The 21,818-nt window shown below is 37.0% G+C and overlaps 1 protein-coding gene across 3 annotated transcripts in view; it reads right to left on the reverse strand.

The window, feature by feature from the left end:
• Window positions 1–21,818, reverse strand: part of BABAM2 (BRISC and BRCA1 A complex member 2) — a 163,261-nt gene that overhangs the window by 18,650 nt on the left and 122,793 nt on the right. For all 3 annotated transcript variants that reach the window (XM_030236357.2, XM_030236359.2, XM_030236358.2), the window contains exons 8-11: window positions 21,253–21,352; window positions 19,260–19,330; window positions 17,719–17,801; window positions 3,046–3,199 (exon numbers count right to left, since the gene is read on the reverse strand). In XM_030236357.2, coding sequence (XP_030092217.1) covers window positions 3,046–3,199; window positions 17,719–17,801; window positions 19,260–19,330; window positions 21,253–21,352 — 408 coding nt within the window. The remainder of the gene's footprint in view (window positions 1–3,045; window positions 3,200–17,718; window positions 17,802–19,259; window positions 19,331–21,252; window positions 21,353–21,818) is intronic.

Raw genomic sequence — 21,818 nt, forward strand, 5'->3', positions numbered from 1 at the left:
TTTAAAATCTGCCTAAGAAGAGACAGAAAAGAGGCTTGACTTCATGGACCTTATGAGACAGATATAAATTGGTCCAATAACTTCAGCAAGAACATGGGCAGTTTTTCCTCTCTGAATAAAAAAGATCCAGCTGAAGTGATACTCTGATATGAGAATTTGCCTTTTAGATTTAAGTGATACGTCTCTAGGTGTGAATGCATACAATCTACTTTTATATGTATGCATTTTAGGGAACTAATTTTGCTCCTGCCTATAGTTACTACTGATTGTCTCAAGGCTACAGCAAAGGGTTAAGTCCTAACTTCAAAAGAGATGCCTACTTCTGCTGGGGGCCACAGAGATAAGCAAGGATACCAAGACTTTCAAGTTTAGTCCTTATACCAAGGAACTGATGGGCTCATCTGTTTGGAAAAAAAAATCAACAACCCACACCAAAACAACCTTAGGAGAAGGCTGGGCACAGAATCAAAGTCCCTTTGGAATGAACTTATGACAGCTCTGCCCACGAATAAACAGGCTGTGTTGAGTTGCTGGAAACAGAGACAGGGCTTGCCAAAATTGAGGATGAGGAAACCTGTGACTGATGCCATTTCAAACTTGATGATGCTTCTACAGTTGGCGCAAGAGCAGGTAAAAGCTATCCTTGATGGTGTCTTTAGCCCCAGTGAGAAAGATAGGGTACATTGATCCCTGAAAGTCTGAGAAGAAGGGAGGAGAACTTGGTCAGATACTGAAATATCAAGTGGGAGATCCTGCAGCCCTAGAGCAATGGCCAGGAAGATAAACAGAGATGTTTTGTCTCAAAGAAATGCTGAGCACTTGGAGATAATTTTGCTAAGAGGGAAAAAGACTATATATAAGCAAAACCTAATTGACAGTGTTTAGAAACTCAAACAAGTCATCTCTGATTTAACTAGGGCTAAATTTACTTCAGCAGAGTAGAATGACATTGTTTCTAGAGGGTAAATAATGTATACCTTTTTTTCTGTTTTTATTTGGGAAGTTTTCATGTGTTGTTTGAACTATTACGTCTCATTAGAATGTTTTCCCACATATCAACATATATTCTCATACACTTGGTCCCTAACAGGTCTGTGGTAAAAATGAAGTAGAATAAGAAGTTACTTGGTTATGTTAAAACACACTAACCTATTCTAAGAAGCCCTAGCAAATATTTTAAACACTGTTTACATAAGATGCTCGATTGTGTTAAAAATCTTTCTTAAAATACGCTCACATGTATCATAACATCATATTTTTCTTGATCCAGATTTATTTATGGTCCCTACTGAGGAATCACTAGCTGTTCCTGCAAGCAAAGCGCTTTTAAGTGGAGCAGTTTGTGTCTCTGTGCAGCTCAGGGATTGCTATTTCAGACATCTCAGCACACTGTCTTCCCCCGCTCCTCATCATCCCTCTCATATTACGTAGCCAGTGGAAAGCTTCAGTGCAGAGGCTCCAACGTAAGAGTGAAGAACCTCACCCAACGTACATGTGATAGTAAGTGTACACATTTAGAGCTTTTAAAGAGAACTCTTGTCATACTTCTACATTTCAAGTGCAGGGCAGTGAAGTCCATTTGTATACACCCACTCATAAGCGAATGCACTTAGCAGACAGCACATAGGTACTTGTAAGCTTTCAGCGACAAAAGAAATGCATTTTGTAGTATGGTCATAAAAAAAAGCCACAGTAAGGCTTCCAGTTATTGTTCTTCCTCTTTTTTCTTTTTTTTTTTTTTAGTAAAAAATACTCATCCTGGTAGAGAAAAGAAGAAAGTCCATACACAAAAAAATCGTAGTTGATTAAGAAATGGTGCTCCTATAAACAGCATGGTGGCAAAACCAAATACTACCAAAAATTTTTTATTACAATGCATATTAAAAATCCAAATCAAATGTTACTTGATGTTTTCCATAGAATTTAAATTAGTATAAAAATCTACAAATGCATCAGTCAATTGTTGTTTGCTTCCATTATTTCCAAATTACAGTCTCTGACCATGCCACTCATTTGATTTACTCAGCTTGAACTATTTTTGTTTCAACTCTTCTTTATGCATATTTGCTGATTTAATTTAATCTTCTGACTGTCATTCAAAATGTTCATCCCAATATGCCTTGTGATTTATGCAGTTTGATGCTTTTACACGCTGAACAACTGATAATCAGCCTGCTTAAATCTCTCGCTGTTCTAACATTTTTACACTTTGCAAAATTAAAACACTGCAGCAAGCCTGCTGCCTTAACCTCCCCATTCAGGTAAAATCTGCTTCATGAGAAGACAGGGAAAATATCCAGCTTTGGGGACACCACTGCCTATGGCAGCTTGCCCTTGCAACTGAACCTCTCTGGGAGGCTGCCCTGTCATCGTGAACAAAAGGGGTACACAGATTGAAGTGATCTCTCCTCAGCCCAAAACAAGGGCTTGCAGAAAAAATGCAGAGGAAGGAGACAGCAATCCTCTGTTTCTGTCCAACAAAAAAACCCCAATAAAGCAAGAGATATTCAGATTTTCAGATAACTTTCTCAAGATCTGATAGGGCTGCCTCCTATGCTGGAATGGTGGTTTGCTCTACCTCCTCCTGTTCTTCCATGCCTTTTCATTACAGCCTAATTCCAGATCTTTCAGGTTTTTCTTCCTTGCTGTCTCCATCTCACATGCTTCCCTTCAGGGTCCCCTCAACACCCACACTACCTCAGGGAGTTACCTTGACTGACTGCTACCATGCAGGTTTCTCCTGCTGGGGGCTATCTCATCTACTTAGCCTGGAAGTTCTCTGGGGCAGAAACTGTCACCACTCCGTGCCATACAAAGCCTGGCAGAAAGAGCCTTCTTTTGTGTAGTCCTCTGGCACTAAAGCAATAAGCATGATTAGTAAGTATCTGTCTACACTCATCTACAGGAACACCAGGACTGTATGAGAACAAGAACAGGTTTGGCTTTTGTAACCCTGAAAATGCACAGTTACATCCACGAAATTTCTACCCACCAAAGACCATGAAACAAATGGAATACTTAGTAGGAAACAGCAATCTGACTTACTTTGCTCTCTTGGCCATTTCGTTGCCATCCCATCGGGGGCTGTATGGGTAATTCTTCTGGGCCTGGGAGTAGAGCTGGCCACTGTTAGTGAAGTGGTAGACAGACTGAAATGTTAGGGTTGGTTGGTCTCGAGGAAAGTAGAGGGGTAGGTCAACTGCAATTCAAAAGGAAAAAAGGAGTTATAAAACATGCTAGTGTATTTTTTCCTTTTTGCTTATTGGGAATATATCAGACCATTTTATTGGTTTAAAGGTGTCAGAAAAGGAGAAACTGATGTTTAGTTCTAAAACATCCTTCTGCTTTTCTTATAAGTAATGATTCCTATCTACTGCTGTATGGGACACTTTGCTCTACCAAAACACTTTTGTAAAGTACATAATTCAAAAATAGTTTAGCTAGTGTATTGCTATGTTAATCAAAAAATCTTCACCAGGATTATTTAGTTATTTTAAAAAAATACTTTTATAGTGAAATCTTCCCTTTTGAAAATTCACAAAATACATTCTGTTCTGCTTTCCATTAAAAAAACAAATCTATCTTTATCTGCTTTAACCAATATATTTAGTGTCCTCATGGACATCAAAAGCATTAACATCCTCATTTTACATCTGTCTGTGTCCTAAAGCAGCCAAATGAGTTGATGGAGAATGTAGAAAGATTCAGTCATATGAGATGGAAAAGATTTTAGCTTGCTGTCATTTGCTAGACAAGAAAACACCCACAAAACTAAAAACACACCACAAAGTCATTATTACCCAAAATATCCCACTAAAAATAAAAATAAGAACCTCTTAGTTCCCTTTGCTTATCACTGTCTCATGATCAGCTAGGTCTGGTGAACAATAAAATAGTCTACAACAGTTAGAAACTGTGTATGTTTTCATGGTCAGAACTACTTTTTAACTTTTTCATTGTTAAAATTATAGTATGTGTTTTCTTGGTCTACTTCTCATTTCAGGAGGCTTCAGAAATCTGTAGTTAAACTGAGTTATGACAACAGACTTGAATTACTAATATTAAATGTCTAATCTGACACCCAAATTAACAGAAGACCAGTAATTTCTTTTAGAGGTGTAGGCTTCCTTTATAAAGCACCTAAAACCATACTTTTTGATATTCTCCAAATGACATTTTAAAAATTCTGCACAGTGAAAGAACACTGCAATGGAATTGTATTTTAAATACTTCCAAAGATTCTAGCACCTCCTGTGAAACCTCTGCTAACAGAGTGAGAAATCAGTGTAAGACAGGTTTTATTTTCCAAATTCCATGCTATTATCCTGCCAGTTCCTTCATTTTTCTGTTTATCTAACCACATCTAAAAACGCAGATGTGCATCAGCTACACCGTATCTCCCTTTGCTCTAAAGGACCCTCCAAGCTCTAGGAGTAAAAGCATTTATAGCCATGAAGCACACTAAATCAAATGTGCTATTCCAGCCACAGTCCCAAAATACAACAAATGCTCCCGTGGAGGACAGTGCTGGCTCAGTTCATGACCCAGTGTCTGAGCCACACGTGACAACTCCCGGAGTCCGGGTGACTCAGCCCACACAGCAGCTTCCAGCAGATATTTAAGCAGTAATGACATGGGCAGAGTTCTGCTAATTTGAGGGCAGATCACTGCTTTAACAAAGATTAGATTCAAAGATTGCTCTGTTGAATTCCTCTTTATAAAGTGATTACTAAATAACAACCCTGAACAACATTGGTGTGACCTGACCATTTATCAGCAAGCACGCTGTCTCCTCCCCTACAAATGATGTGTGCGCACCTCGGTCTCTGAGGACTCCACCATGGAAAAGGGTAAAGAATCAAGAAGACTGATTCTCTATTTTAATCTCAGAAATATAATACTTCAGCTCTGAGTGCCTTAACTGTTTCTCTAGTGTATCTTTTTCATTCTTAAGTACCAACTCCTTAAGAGAAACCAAATTTGTATACTTTTGTATTTTATCACTTATTTTATTCGTGTGAGAGGAATAACAAACTTTAGCAAAGCATTCAAATAATAATTTAGTTCTTGTACTCGACTTTTTAGTTGAGAATTTCTAATTTCCATTAACTTTCCCTTTAAAATTGCCATCTATATAACACATGCAAGCAGCAATAGCTTTTTTCCCCTGTTATTTAAAATTAAAGGTGGGCTCTAAGGGCAAAGTACCTAGCACTAGAAATGCTGCTATAAATGGATATTCAAGGTAGTGCTCTGACCACAGGGACACCCACATTTGTTATGACAAGGTACCACCAAAATATATTCTATTCACCAAAACCTGTGTAGGAATTTTCAGGAATTACTTACATTATAAACTGCTCACATAAATCAAACTAGGTTCAAAACTGTGCATCCCACATCTGGACAGCAGCAGCACTACCCTGAACTGCAAGTATAGTTTTGAAAAATTTAAACTGCCTTTGATTTATAATAACACCCTTCACCTGAAATTGCCAAACTTCCAGTTTTCTAACCCAAGTGCTTCCTTAATACAAGGTGTGGATGAGTCCAGACCAAGTAAAAAAACCTGTCCCTAATTCTGGAACACAACCACACCTAAAAGGCCAGTAAACAGGAAATAGCCTTGAGTTTAAAGTGTTATACATATCTCAAGGTAGCCAGCTATTATTTCAGCAATAGGAAAGGAAGGCAAGAACTTGCTTCCGTCCCAGTGGATGCCCATGCATTGACACTGTTGGTGCACAGAATGAAAAAAATAAGCAAATACCAGTGGTAATTAATGCTGGCAAGGTGTGTTGGACATGAAAGGTCAAATTCTGCTCATAATCACACATGGCTTGCTAAAGAAAATTTTTCTTTTTACCTGGTCATTTGTAGTCAGTCTTACTCTCAATCTGTACATTAATACAAAATCAGATCTGCCTTCATGCAATATCTAAGATGACAAAGGTGTTACTGTAATTACATGCAAGACAACCATTCACACTTTGCCATGAAAAATGCATCACAGTTAAGAACAACACATCAGTTTTGTAAACAACACATCAGTTTTGTAAATTAACACCTGAACTAGGCAAACTGTAAAAGCCTGTGTTGGTTTGGCATGCTAGTTACCTAAGAACTACAAAAACGTATTCACATTGAATACAAGTACTATTCCCAAATAACAGCTGACTCACAAAGTACCCTGGTGATATGTCTGCAGAAAATAAGCAGATGACTCATGTCTGTAAATTCCTGAAAGTACCAATAGACCCCTTGCTTAGTCATCTTTTGCTTGGATGCTGGGTTCATGAGCTCTGTAAACTATAATGAGAGATCTAGCTCTTAGTAGGACTCTCTTTCCCTTTTTTCCTCTCTTCTAAACAGTGCAAATTATCTCCCTAAAAATAACTTCATCTGCGTAAGTGAGTCACTTCAACTAGCAAGCTTATACAAGTCATGCAGTTAAGCAGTAATATTTGGTTATGAAGGTAAAAATGCTGCTGTCAAACTCAAGATTTAAAATGAAAATTATGTCAGAGGAAGTCCCATTTACCCCTTCTCTCGCAGAAATAGAAACATTTCCTTTGGAAAATTTAAACAATTAGCTCATTCAGGAAAGTAAAGCTTTCTAATTTAGTTCCATGCTCAAAGTAATTTAAATCTGATGATTTCTTACTTTGGCTCTCCTAAGCATCACACTGTTAATGTAAGAGGAACTTAAAGAAGCAGACTGGAGAAGGAATCCAGTAAAACATTGCTTTCTCCTACATTACAATTTACAGATCATTCTTTAAAAGTCAAATTTTAGACAGCCACAGAGTGGGGAAAATAATGTCTTTATGCAAGCACTACATGAGCAGAACTTGGAGGGCTGTTTATGGGTAATTAAGCATTGAGTAAATTCTTCACTGATTGAACCCTAATTTTCCCACACAGTTCATAAGAAAGCAAAAGAAAAAGGACTTGCTTGTTGAGAATGAGTCATGTTGTAAAGAAACTTAATTACAGTTTATAAATAGTTGAAGTTGCTCTCTTTTTGAAACGTAAGAAACTATCTAGAAGTAACACACAAATTTGCTTCTCTTGACTTAGGATTTAATGCATACATATATTCAAAACACAGTTATCTTAAAGCCAAAATCTTGGTTTATTAATAACGAACTAACTGTGCAATGCATCTGTAAGGTTGAATTGTTTATTTTCTTAAAAAACAGCAATCTGAGGCCTGGAACAGGTTACCTAGTTTGTTAAGCTTATGTCAACAACTAGAGTTGATTTTGACTATCCTATTAACTTTAAAATAGTATCTTTAGCATCTAATTTTACAACTTGTTCAACAGGATATGAAATATGGAAGGAATGTCAGAAAAAGCATGTACCAGTGCTGGTACAGATTTTCTGAAGGAAAAATGCTCAGAAGAAACGGGCAGGTTTACGACAGCGCCCTCCTTTCCACCTTTAAGCACTGGAGAAAAGAGATGGGAAAACAAAGCCATGCTTAAAATGCTTGGTGGCCATTAATATAAGCACTTATATGGTAACATTTAAAAATTTTTCCATATACTGTTCCTCTGTTCTAGGAAAAAGGTTTGTTTATTCTTCGTGTGGCACTTGATAAATCCAGATAATTGTTTTCACAAAAGCCAACATTTACTCACTGAATTCATCCTTTAAATCCCTGGATGCTGCCATACTGGTTATCTTACTAACCTTTGGGATGCTTGATTCTGTAGCAGTTTATTGCACTTGAAATTTGTTTTGCACTCACGAACACTGAGTGATCTGGATATTTGATTGTTGAGATTTCTATTTTCACAAGATTTTATGGCCTGCACAACCTTAGTTCAATCCATACTTGCTTTATGGAGCTGCCTTCAAAGAAAAGATAACACAGTGTTGTTTCCAGTTCTAAACAGTCCTAGGCTGCACAGAGCTGGCCAAAGGAGACACTGTTCTGGCTTCTCCCATCTGACAGACCCTCTGCATTTATTTACTGCACAACACTGAAGTCTTGCTCCAATTCAAGGTGTTATTTCTGCATGAGCTTTTCAATGTGATGATTTTAATCATCATAAGAATGATGTTAGCTACGTAAAATATTTTTTAAAAGTTTCACAGCACATTCATGAATTGAGAGGTTCTTTAGGGAGTCCAGATGAGGAATGAAGGAACAAGGAAAGAACAGTCAACCTGTCTGCTGATGCTAAGTACCAGCCTGTGGGATGCAATTCTTCTGAGACTTACTAGTAAAAAATCCTTTATATAGCCAAACACAAGTCCTTCCAACGCTGATTGCCATAGTACACACTTCAGAATCCATGATTACTGGACATGTGAGAGGTTTTGTTACAATTATTTCACCAGAAAACCATCAGAAGATATGCCAAACTCAAGTCTCCAGAGAACACTGAAGACTCTTAGCCTGTTACTAGCTGTTCTCTTCCCAAACTTCCCTGACTCACTCCTTACTTATCATCCAGCTTTGGCGAGAGACTGCCTCTGCACTCAAGTACTTCTGATGAAGTAAGTAATGGAAACAGGAAACACATATTCCAGGCTCCAGAACTGCATTTCTGTCTCTTATTAGTACATATTCATCATCTTTCTGCCTGTTCTTTTTTTGGTTCACTGAATTTCACATTCTCTCTGCCTTACTTGCAATTGAGCTCACACTGCCGGGAAAAACACTGGATTTGAATGCATGGCCTCAAACTGAAAAGCTCCTTGAACTTGGAGCTCTGCAGTTTTCCTGTGATGATGTGGATGAGACCCATGTGAATTTTCAGTGCAACTCCATGGCAATACATATACCATATCACCTACACATCTCTCAAGCCCTATTTTAAAAGAAAATTTATACTAGATTTTTTGGCATGACTTCTCCTATGAGACAGGTGATTCAGACAGCCCGTACAATGGGTGAAAAATCTTTACCTAACTTCAAGGAAAAAGAGATTTCTTCAGTTTTTAGATAAAAATTCCAGTGCAGAAGGCCTTTGGGGACTCATATTGATCATAGTTCCTATGGAGAAGCCTGAATAGATTTAGCCACAAGCATTCTGGGGGCTGTAGTGTCTAGCACAAAGCTCCTCAGGGCAGGATTTCAGGCTACTTTGCCTAGTCAATCTTTCCTGGACTCGTGTGTGCTGAAGGCCTTTGGCCTACATTCTACTGGCAAAAAATGAAAGGGGAAACTTGGCTTAAAACACACAAAAATTACTGAATGCCACAGCTATCCTGCTTTGGTGTGTGATGATTTATTCTTGCAGGAATGAGAAAGCAAGGATGACAAATAACATATCAATGGCATTAGTGTGGGACTTTTGGTTAACAGAGCGCAGTCACAGAAATTTGAAATTGTTAAATATTATTAGGACTGACATCCCTTCTGGAGAAAAAACAGGTTTTTTGCAGGAAGATGCTATTTTGAAATCAACATTTCAAAATTTCAAATCTGAAAGGAAAAGCTGTTTATGGAATTTTAGCTGAGACACTTATGGCATTCTGGGTGTGTTGGTAATCACAGCTGGTTTTGAAATAATTAGGTCTGTCCTTGCTACGGGAAATATCCACCCCACTGGCAAAGTCAACACTTGTATAGTAAATGAGTAAGATGACTTATGTATGAAATACTTTCAAATAAATACTACAGAAATACAAGTTAATACTCCAAAAAAAGAGGAACAACTAATTTATTAACAGAATATACAATACAAAACAATAAAAGACAAACCACTGTAGGCAAAAAGGCAACAATGAATTGTGATGGATTAAACTATTCTGACACATTACAGAGTAATTTGTTTAATTAGCTTTGTTTTGGTTTGTTAGTTGGTTTTGTCTGTTTGGGTCTCTTTAAATATAATGTAACCCAGTTTTATTTGAGGAGGGCTGCATGACTTTTCTGTATCCACCTTATGGTTCTCCTTGCACTGATAGTGGGAACTATAACACAATCTAGGCACCAGTGGCAACTAGATTTACAATTACAATTATTTTGATTTTCTTTCAACATAGGGGTATTATATAGTTGTAAAAATATCCCATGTCTTTATTGTAACCTGCAACTTTTTTTTAAGTACTCCATCCTTCATACAAACCAGCATTTTTTAAAAAAATTTGAATGACTGAAGTTACAGTCATGTGCTGCTGACAGAGTATCTAACTATTGGTTTAGTTTTACAGAGGAACTAAGTAACAGATCAAATCAAGATATTCTTCAAGCAGTTTCCAGCTATGTGGTCCAAGACCATGCTATAGAGCTATAACTTAATCTGAAAAGAGCTTTATAACAGCTTCTTGCTTTTGAGTGTCAATGCCCACCCCACCTATGTCATACTCTTACTGGATTTCTCTTATTGGACACCAAGACTGTGCCATGTCCTAAAAATATCCTGTGGAGTATCTCACAATTCTATATTGACTCCGAAGAAATGACATAATGGCCTTACAGGTCTTTTCCTTCTCTAATTTCTGGAATCCTATCTTAATTAAGAAAAAGGCTTCTTATTATCAGCTTCAGCTACTTACTTGTATTTTGTTTTATTTTTACTTCAAATTCTCCAAGATCTTCATTCCCTCCTCCTTCCGTTTTTATTTCCTTTTATTGTTTCTGCTGTTACAGTTTCTATAGTAACTTCTGGAAGTGCTGATGAGATTGATGTGACTAAAAGCTGTCTCTTCTCCATCTGAATTGTTTGAAGCTTGAAACTTAAATACAGTTGCAGTTGTTATGGGTGTAAAAAGCAAGCAATGCCCTTTCTTAGCACAGACAGGATCACTGCAAAAAATACTCCTCTGCTTTCTGAGCAGAGATGCACTGCTAGATGCTGAAAAGTTTTATGTTACTTTCCAACTGGACAGGAAAACTTCTAAACCATGTTTTTACCTGAAAAGCAGATGTGCAAAACCATTGTCTTCTCTCACCAATATTTTATTAAAATTATGAGGCTTGCAAATAAATTGGTTTTTTTCTGTTTCAATGGTTCCTGGGATATGAAACAAAACTTTTACTTCACTCTCACCTGTGGTCAGTGTGACATTATCCTGCAGGTCAAGAGGATCCTCTGCTGCCACACCTGTTATCCTGTTCTTCCAGCCTTTGCTTCTTTCAGGCTTGCAGCTTTCAAAACCCAAGCCAGTGTAATCCCATCAGGCCCACACAGCCAACTAAGCCACTCCAGACATTTTTAACTGCAGTACAGGCCCACTGCATCTTCCCACTCCTGCACATCACAATTTTACTCTTTTACTCTTCAAGCCACCTTACACAGTACTAAAAGCTTATCCCTCTATGGCTTTTTGACCTAAAGAACTATTTTGTGGAACACACTCTTTTATGACACGCTTTCTAGACCACCAGCCATTTTTTGTGCATTTTGCGAATCACCATTTGAGGATGATGCAAGACAAACATCAGGATCACACCCCTAAGCTTCAGGGAGCAGACTTCTGGCTGTTCAGGGATCTTGCTCCTCCCATGGAAGACTCCTATGGGATAATGGTCCTGGTGAGAAGATGGGTCTATGATGTCCTCCTCCTAGCTCAAGAACAGTCTATCCTAGTGAGCAGAAAGGCAAACGCTACCAGCAGGAGGCCTACATGGATGAGCAAGGAACTGATAAAACTCAAGCATAAAAAGGAATCCCAGGAGATGTGGACACTCCCTGAACATGTAGAGACAGGACTGGGAATGTCAGAGCTGACCTAGAATTGAATCTGGCAATGTGAGTTAAGGACAGCAAGATGGGCTGCTACAGGAACAGCAAAGTATGACTAGGGAAAAGACAGGACTGCTGCTGAATAAGGCACGGGGAGTGCTGACAAAGGAGACAGAAAAGCAGCTTAAGGACTCCCTCCTTCACCCATTTTGAAATTCATGCATCTTTGTGACCAGTTCCATCTCTAAACTACGGTGTATTACTTGTTATTCCAAAATGAATTATTTTTCTATTTCATAAAAGGTATTCAGCACTCGCCTCTGTGTGCTATTGCTGTCATATATAGATTCTTAGAAAAAAATTATTTTGCTGACAAAGTGATTGTCATTGCACAGAAGAAGGAAAGAGAGGGAAGAATGATTCAGAAAATGTTTCTTATCTTGATGGAGCTCTTATTTCTAGAAATTTCATATCTCTAATAATCCTGTGGTGCTGTGTATCATCCTGGTTTTTTTCTCAAACATTATCTGGTATTGAACCCAGGACTCATCCACGAAACTCCTGCTTATCATTTCTTTCTGGACTGAAAACAAGATATTTGCTTTCTACTTGCTATTATGAGCAATTTTGAACTTGGTGTATTTCACATCTTTAAAGCATATTCTCATCTTAGAAAAAAACTATCTGTGAGTTACCAAAGCATGCAGACACAAACCAGACACGGACTAAGAAGAATAATCACCACAACCTGTACTCAAGTCCTGCCCCTGTCAACTACTTTTTGTGACCTAATTATTTCTTTTCAAAAATTGAGTGGATAAAATAGGATTATATCCTTTTTCTGTGTTGGGTACCTTTTCTGAGAATTTTAGTTATCTGTCATATACCTGGGTACATAGTAGTGATACTCTAGATATATATATATATATATATATATATATATACACACACTCTAGATATATATATATATATATATACACACTCTATATATACATATATATATATACACTAAAAAAATCAACAGTTCACTTTTCTGACAAGTGCAATTTTGTAAGAAGTTATTACAAAACCTTTCAGTCCATTTGTTAAAGTGCTTGTAGTTGCTGGAAGAACATCAATTAATGTCTTCAGCAATATACTACAGTTTTAGAAGTGTGGCAAACACACATGTTTCTCAGAAATTAAAAAAGTAATATCCACAGCAAAATGACATTTAAAAATATCTTGCCAGTCCACCCACATCAGGCCATCTATAAGATTCTTATAAAGCCAAATTAGTATCACAACTGTTGTTTCCTGTTTGTTGCTGTCCACACCAATTTTATGAGCTTTCTGCTGTCCATTCTCCCTTTTTCTGCAATTACAAATAGGAACCTACAGCTAGCTTATCCTGAGTGACATGAAAACAAAAGGAACCTAGAGAAACAGAAAAACAGGAAAATAAAACCACTTTTCAGATTCACTTGCATTCATTATGAATACCTCTATAAAAAAAAGTCTCTTTTGGCTCACATACAAGTAAATAGCCAAGGTAGAATCAAAGGAACAAAATGTTTAAAGCACTCTTAATGTCAAAAATAAAATTACCAGCTTTCAATAAAAATTTCAAACTAAATCTACTTGCCAGGATCCCTTAGAAAAAAAAAAAGGAGAAAAATACACTATGGAGAAAAATGATCAGCAAAAGACTCATTACAATTCAGTCCTGTGATTAGCCCCTGCCAAACCCTTGCCTAGTTTAGTGCAGAACTGTGTGCCTGTGACTCAGACTACTTTTCCATCATGCTGCCTGTCCACAGCACTGCAGAGTAGCTGCAGTTTTCACTGACTTCAGTGAGCAAGAGACACTTCACCACACAGGAGATGGCCCAGAGAATGCTTTGCTCTGAGTGACTGGAACAATGTGCAAAGTTTTGAAGAAACCTGGTCAGTTCAGGTTTTGCTGCAGGCAGAACATGCTTTCAGAAACTCTCAAGACAAAATTCAAAGAAATACATGGAACCAACTAAAGTACTGAGTCAGAGGAGAAGATCACCAAAAAGAAAGACACTTATTCCCAAGCATAAGATCCAAGTTTGATTATCTCTAGCCATTTTTACATCACTGAGGCTTTGTTAATCACAATTTCTCATTTAAGAATGAAATTACAGTCTTATACAATATTTACAGATTGTTTTGATCAGCATTGAACTTCTCATTCTAGACTCCTGAAACATTTATTTTGTTATGCTTGGCATTTCTGCTGAACTATCCTGCTCTCCTGACAGGACCAGATACCACCCTGTTATTCACATGGTCATGTTCTCTTTCTACCTTCTTTAGTTTTCAGAGTCATAAATTCCCATTTTCATTTAAGGAACGATGAGAAGAATAAAACAACAGCACTATATAAGAAAGTTAAACCACCTCATTAGATAAAAACTCACAGAAACAATCTAATGTAAATATTCCTCTCAATACTTGGCCTATTTTTTCAGGACATGGCTCGGGCAGACAAGGTTTCTTTCTCATAACTTTTCTTGAAAACACTGACAAACGTGTGCAGACAGCAATATTCAAACAAGAATGCACCAGAAGCTGGTCTTGGTAAAATCCACCAAAAACCCCTGAATCCAGAAGCAGGTGCCGACCCAAAGCCTGACACTCATAAGGTATAGCCTCCCTTTAGCCAACTAATGCCTTAGGTCCCTTGCTTGCTTGCTTCTCCCTTGTTTCAAAACTTTCTTCTTGCATTGGGATGCTGTCTGTTTCTGATCTATCCTCTACCAGAGACAACCACCTACCTGCACAGACAATTAAAGGGTAGAGAAAAAGCTCCTTATGTTGGCATACCCATAGCAAGAATGATCATCATTTAAACTTGAGCTTTTACATGACCAGCACTTTGGAACTCCTGGGTCAGTGGCATTATCCACACAGAAACTGAAATCTCTTACAGTCAGCCAAGGTCATTTCCAGCAAATGTTCCCAGCCTACTTCACCTTGACTGAGATCCCAAATCAACTGGAAATATAAATGCTGGCAGCCTTCAACATTCTCTACCCCCTAAATATTGTTCAGTGAAACAAACCCTTTTTAGTTTAATGCTTGTCCTTTTCAAGACATCTTAAACAACCACTAACACAAGCAGTGTTTCATTTGCTACTGCATACTGGTCCAGCTTCTGTCCATCTCTTTAGTGCTGATAACCTAAAGATCTTGCAAGATAAAAATTAATCTTTGAAAAGCCCAAATACAGGTTGCTTTAGAGTTCTACTCTTGTGTTTATAACAATAATGCTACTTAAGTCTTAATTATGCACAGAAAATGTAACTTGTGTCTTCATCTATTGATTGGTTACTGCATCAATGGCTGGACTTGATCTTAAAGGTCTTTTCCAACCTAACTGATACTAAAATTTATATATGGTAAAAATACATAAACTGTATACAAGAACAAGAATACAAGGAAATATCTGTCTCCAAAATCTAATCATAGCTGATTTATAAACAAGAGGAGAAAGTCTATTGAAAAGTGAGCAGCCTACTGAAGTTTACTTACAAAGCTTCATACTGGGACTTATTCATAAACATTATCAGTATCAAAAGCAGTAAGCCTGATTAACGATTTCCTTTCCCATGTGGATGCATTAACTTCTCTAAATGTTTATTTCTTCTGTCTTATATTTGAAAGCACTTGATTAATTCTTAAAACTAAGTCACTAAAGAAACAGTTCCTTTGACTAGTCTTTGATCTAATATAATAACTCCAGCACCTTCATTAGTCTAATGATTAAGTTTGCAGCTATGTAGCTCCTCGGTGTTTTAAGGCAGAATGTGTAGACTCTGGTCTTCATTCTATAACTACAGAACCAGTCTTTTTTTTTTAGCATATGAAGTTGTTCTAAGGTTATTTGGCTTCAGCAATTCAGAACTATTTTTCTGTTTCTCTCCTCTAAAACCCACTTTACTCAATAAAACTATTCTGAATAATTTCAACTTACTTCTAATGTTTTTTGCTTCCTAGTGGCCAAACAAGTTTGTAACTCTCAAGGCAAACAGTTGCAAAACAATGCCAAAGTTAATTTTGGAAACCTCTGAATCCATCTTCTAAAGGAAATATGACTCATGCTAGTGTTTATAAATTTCACCTAAATCGCAATCTCAAACCTAAAATTTTAACCAAAATTTAGAAGCCAATAATGTATGATGGTGACTTTCATTTGATATGCCACAGTGTTTGCTGTATACTGACCTATTTACTCTCTTCTGAATACTTTATATACATACTATAGGAAACATAGAAAGTAGAACAGTTTTCAACTTATTGCTATCTCTCCCAGACATTTTATTAGATGCTTGCTAAATATTCAACCATAATATACATAGTTATGTCAGTGGTTAGGAGATGAAAGCCTACATTACTTCACTCAGGAAATGAAGTGCAGGTTTCGGTCCTTTCATTGCAATATCCTTCAGTTGCAGGGACCAGAAATGCTTTTGCACTGAATTGTTCAACAAGTGAGTGATGCAATGGCTCACACAGCTAAGCCACTGTATGATTTCTAAGGCCACAGGGTTAATACATAGTGATAAACTATTCAGTTATAATTGTAGCTTTCAGACCAGTTTAATTGAATACCATGAATATTACACAGTTAAAACTCGCTCTGTTATTTAGCAGAAATTTGAATTTTGATTCCCCTGAAATCTAAGTGATTCAACATGTAGTAAGGTATATTACCTCACAGCATAAATCAAATCCACAGGAATTTTAACATTGATTAAATTAACCCAAATATGTTGGGGAGTAAGAAAGGTGGGAAATCTTCAGGAAGGCTGTACAAAAAGAAGTGTTGTCTCATAGAATACAACTGTCCAGTGACCAGCTCTCCATTGTAATTGAAACGTAAGTAAAGACTTAATGAGGATAATTTTCCCAAAGATACCACTTCAATTCTATTTTTCCCCCAACATAAACTCTAATAACATGATGGAAGAGCTTTAATTTCAGGTTTGAGTTTTCAAAGATCACTAATGATTCTTAAGATCATTGGTGTGTGGTAAGGTAATCTTAGGGCACAGAAGGAAAGGGATAAGTGAGATCATTTTTTATGATCTGCAACACAACACAGGGTAAAGGACTTCTCTGAGCAATAGCACTCCTGACTTCCTGCATTAAAAGCTCTGGGACAAATTTCTATGACATCATCAAGACAGCACGAGTCTTCCACATGAAAAGCTAGCCCATAATAAAAAATCACATAATATGAAAGACTCCAGTGCTAGAATGCTATCAAACACCAATGCTGCAGGTGCCCACTTTGCAGTGTAATAATTTTAAACATAAATAAGAAGCATAACAATCAAATCTAAAGAGTTACATGACTGAATTTCCCCAGATCAAAGTATATTTGATACCTGCGAATTACACCTTACCACAAGGAAAAACAGAAATTGAAACTTAAGGCAATATATAAAAGGCAGTATCAAAACCACATTTAATAATTTCCACATGAAGTAATTCCTATATATTTAAATTAAGAATGTGCTATTGATAGCAATACAATCTTTATTTAAAAATTTTAAACAACAGCAAACTTAGCTACATTGTTAGGACAGTTGTGCCTACACAGTTTCAGTCTAGGAATAAGTTTTGGATCCTAATGACAATATGCTGTTATTTCTTATGTGATATATTTTCTCTACATGAAGTGTCTTTACAGTTGTTATCAATGCATTAATTCCTGACAGTTACAGATGATTTTAGGTATTCCTGGGCTGAGGCCTCATCACACTTTTGAAAAGCTAAGTTACAACAATGAACTCAATCTTGAGTCAAATTACCAGAAAACCTTCCCAAGACCCTTTTGGCTTTCTGTAAAGCCAATGTTTCACTACTGGTGTGCATCCTCTCTCCTTCTCTAGATACAATTGAGATTTTGTGTTTTCTAAGTCACATCAAAAATAGATTAGGCACTGGATAAAAATAGCTAAAACTTTTAAATTGTTTCCTGTAATTGTACATTTTCCCTTTTGAACTTGTATCTTCAGAGGATAGACATTTATGCCTGAGGCAAAGTGTTACTCACTGTGAACAAGGAAGCAAAAATCTTTCCACATCAGCAACAGAGTAAGCTTTGTGAATCCTTCTGCATCATATTCTACCACACCACTATCAACAAAAACACAACAACAACAAAAAAAAAAAAAAATGAGTGCACTTTTTACCTTCAAATATGTATGAATATGTACATTTTGTAATACGGGGATTGTTATTTTTGTTTGTTTGTTCTGAATCTTCCAAGATTTGCTTTTTTTTTATTAACGGTTGCAATTTACAATAGCTAATTGTAAATTAGATTAAACTTTTAATCTCAGCAATTGTCTTAATTATGCTGTGGTATTGGAGGTTGTTACCCAAAGAAAGGCCATTTTCAGCTTAAGATACACTTTTGAATGAAAGGAGACCTACTACCACATCTGCAGTCCTAACTTGATAAAAACTGTAGACACACAAATTCCCTCTACCTTACTCAAATCAGGATTACTTTTCATTTCTGAAGTGAGTGAGAGGGTAAGACTGTTAACAAGAAGGCTGAGAAGAGTTTAAGTTTGAAAATTTGGAAGAGTATATATAAAAATACAAAACATGAGATCATAATAAAAAATTACATATAGAATACTTGTTTGATAGATGGGTTAAAAGTTTCAACCATCAGAAGCTGGTATTCTCTGTCTGAAGCAGTATCAGAACTCATGAATCACAAAGCAGATATCATATAGTCATAGGAACATGTGGCAATTTCTATAACAGAGTCTTCTCAGAAGAAAATGAAATGTCTTGATAAAGATTGAACTTGCACTGACTGTTTACTCATATGTTCAGCTGAAGTTATTGTTATCTATTTATCACTGTATTACATTTTGTTGCTTGCTAGAAGCCATCAGTTTTCCTAACATCACTTGAGAGACCTGAGATTTGAAGGGCTCCCTTGGAAGCAGAAACCCCTCATCACAACTAGCTAAAGGCTTGGACTCCAGCTCAATTTGGGCAGGAAACCAGAGTGCCAACCCTTCCCAGTGCCACAGTAGCCCTGACTGATTGATTTGTGAAGCTAATGTGTCATCATGCCTGGCCAAGCACCTCTCATCTGCAGGAATGCAATAGGACCCAAGAGCCTTTTCTCCTGAGACACAAAATACTGGTTGTTGGTGGAACAGCTGGTCTCCCAGCCCTACCTTTACACTGAGCAGGGGTTTCTGGCTCTTGCAAGGCTTGGAACCACACCTGCTTCTCCATTTTCCCACCTCAGTCACTGCCTGTTAGTGTAAAACCCCTTTAGTAATTGATTCAGAAATGAACATACTTCTGCACAAGGAAAATCCCTACTGTCCCTTTCCCATCATCACCTATTTTCTAGAAAAATCAGATTGGCCACTGGCACAGAAGTGAAATAATACTGAAGTACATTCCAATATTGCTACAGAGAGAAAATCTGTACACATCATTCTGTGAAAAATGACTAGATTTCATCTCATCCAGGGGACAGCAGCCACACAACTACAAACCATATGCAAAAAATGAGTTCCCCCCACACTACAGAAAAACATGCATCAGAAGAAAACTTACGTTCCAAAGTGACTCAGGAAAGCTGCAATGTACTCTCTTCTCTTATGGTATCCCTGAATAACATATTGTACCTTTAAAAAGAAAGAAAATAAATCCAGAGCTAGAAAAAGATTAAAAAACCCAAAGCCCAGTTTGTCATATATTTCTTGTTAAGGAATATCTATGTTTGACATGGTAGAATTTCTGATTTAGCATGATTTCCCTAAAGAATCCTAAAGTGCCTTAAAAAAATATTCTGGATCTTGCATACAGAATATCTTGTAAAGAAATCTCTTTAATAATGTCTAAGTGAAACTCAAGTCTTTCATAATAGGCTGAAGCACTGTTTAACTGCATGAGACAAACACTGAAAGAAACAAATGCTCATCCTTGCCTGACTGAAGTTTGAGTAGAAATCTGTGATAGGCAAATCAGTTATCTGAATTAACAGTAAGCTAAGTGTCAAAATAACATTCTGGTTATAAAAGAGAAGAAAAAATTAAACTTCTTGCACAACTGATCTTGGGTGTTTTCTGAAGACTGCACCTCCAACAAAATCTTCTGAACACTAAGCTCTTTCACTGGTTTCATGCTGACTCAGGGAGCCACCTACTCAACTGCGAGCATCAGTTTCTGAGGCACCCTGGGTTTTGAAAGACTTCCATCCTGGCACAGACAAAATCCAACAATGCTAAATTTGGAGACTTAAGGCAAAATTCTCCTCACACCATGTATATTTTCTTGTTGATTTGGATGGCATCACTTAAGAGAACAGTGTGAGCAGGGTTTGACCCCTAACAAAAGCAATGCATGTGTCACCAGGCTGCAAGGACATCTCGTTTACAACTGGTGACTTGGAAGTACTTATGGTATGGTTCTATAGGTGATTCCCTGTGTAAATTCCTTTGCTTTCCAGAACAAAAACTAGCATTTTAAGAACCTTTTCTCCCTCTCTGAAAAGAACAGGAAGAGTATTTCCTTGGCTATGGCAATACTAGAATTCCTTGGCTGGCAAATGCTTTCCTAAAATTACTGAAAGTCTTGACAGAACCACTGCTGAGAGCTGTCTTGTATAACTTAAATTCTCTTTATAAACTCAAACATTGTCTTTTATAAAACACTAAGATTATTTTGAAGGCTTTGTGAAGGATCTGAAATGTTATTCTGGGAAGAGGAAAACATATGATAAGTTTGCTTAAGTGCCTTCACTTAAGAAAGGATAAAAACAGCCCGGTGTGCCTGCTGATTTTAAAAACAGAAAGTAATTTTAACAGAAAACCACAACAAAAACAACTCTAATGATAGATTCCAACACAATTACGGAAACACATTCTGAAGAAACTTTTTTTTAAAAGATAAAATTATTCTCTTCATTTAGACAATTGAAAGTAAATATAATATACAAATAGGAAGCCTGTAATAGGTAAATTTCTAAATGTTGACCCTAGGACTTCTTTTGAAAATTATACCTAAATAATGGAGAAACTTTCAAAATACTATAATTGTTCTTTTTTGTTTAAACAGTAAGCTAACTGGAACACAACCTTTTCAGCAACCTTACTGTATAAACATCCAAAGAAACTGCTGATTCAGTTCATCTGGAGGAAACATCTGAGAAGAAAAATCACGGAAAGTACTCAAAACCTACAAGAATGACTGGGGGATGAGAACTTGCAACTAGAACAATAATATGCAAAATACACATCTGTATTTACTAAAAACCAGTATACTGCAATGCAGTATTGTACAATACAGTACCATTTTACCCTAACTCATAACATGCTGCAGTAAGAAATAAACTGCTCCAGGATCTGATCCCAAACTCACTTGTTTACCTAAAGGAGTCATTCTGTTCAATGTCATGCTTATGTACTCAGCTCTTACCAAGAAGGTATTCCCTGTGTAGTTCAGCCTAAGTATGCCTTGCTTTACACACCTGGCAGATGAATAATGTCTGTGGAAATGCAGTACAGTGCATAAGGGATAGGAAAAATGATTGTCTGCAGCAGCTTACCTTGTTTGTTAGCAGCTGGCATACTTGGGGTACATAGTCGATGAGACAACCTCCACCAGGAAAGGCTGGGATGTGAAGGGCAGATGATCCTCCAAGTGCACTAGAAAAATAAGTTAATTTAAGAATACATTACATGTACAACCCCTGGGATTTCAAAATAACTTCTGCACAGTTCTCTTCCCTTATTCTTGAAGTCAGATGGCCAAGAGGAAGTGTATTTTATGCTGTGGTGATAATAAAAAGTACTGAGGGATACCATCTATAAAAACAGGTTATACCATGACCTACCGTAAACCAACCACTGAAATCAAGAGTATCACTAATGCAAAACATTCTCTCAGGAAATATCTTTTTCATTGTGAACAGTTCTGTTTCTTAGCTCTCATCAGTAAGATGTGGAGTACTGTAGTTCAGATACCTTGTTAGTAGGGGAGGAAAGGACCTGAAGTCCTTAGCTATTCCAAAACCCACCTTCAGTCAATCCAGCTAAGAATAATCAAAATAATTAGGACTTAGGAGTCATAGATGGGCAGATGCAAATATAGGTCACATCATTGACTCCAGTT

The sequence above is a fragment of the Serinus canaria genome, chromosome 3, assembly GCF_022539315.1.
Source record: "Serinus canaria isolate serCan28SL12 chromosome 3, serCan2020, whole genome shotgun sequence".
Taxonomy (NCBI): Eukaryota; Metazoa; Chordata; class Aves; order Passeriformes; family Fringillidae; genus Serinus; species Serinus canaria.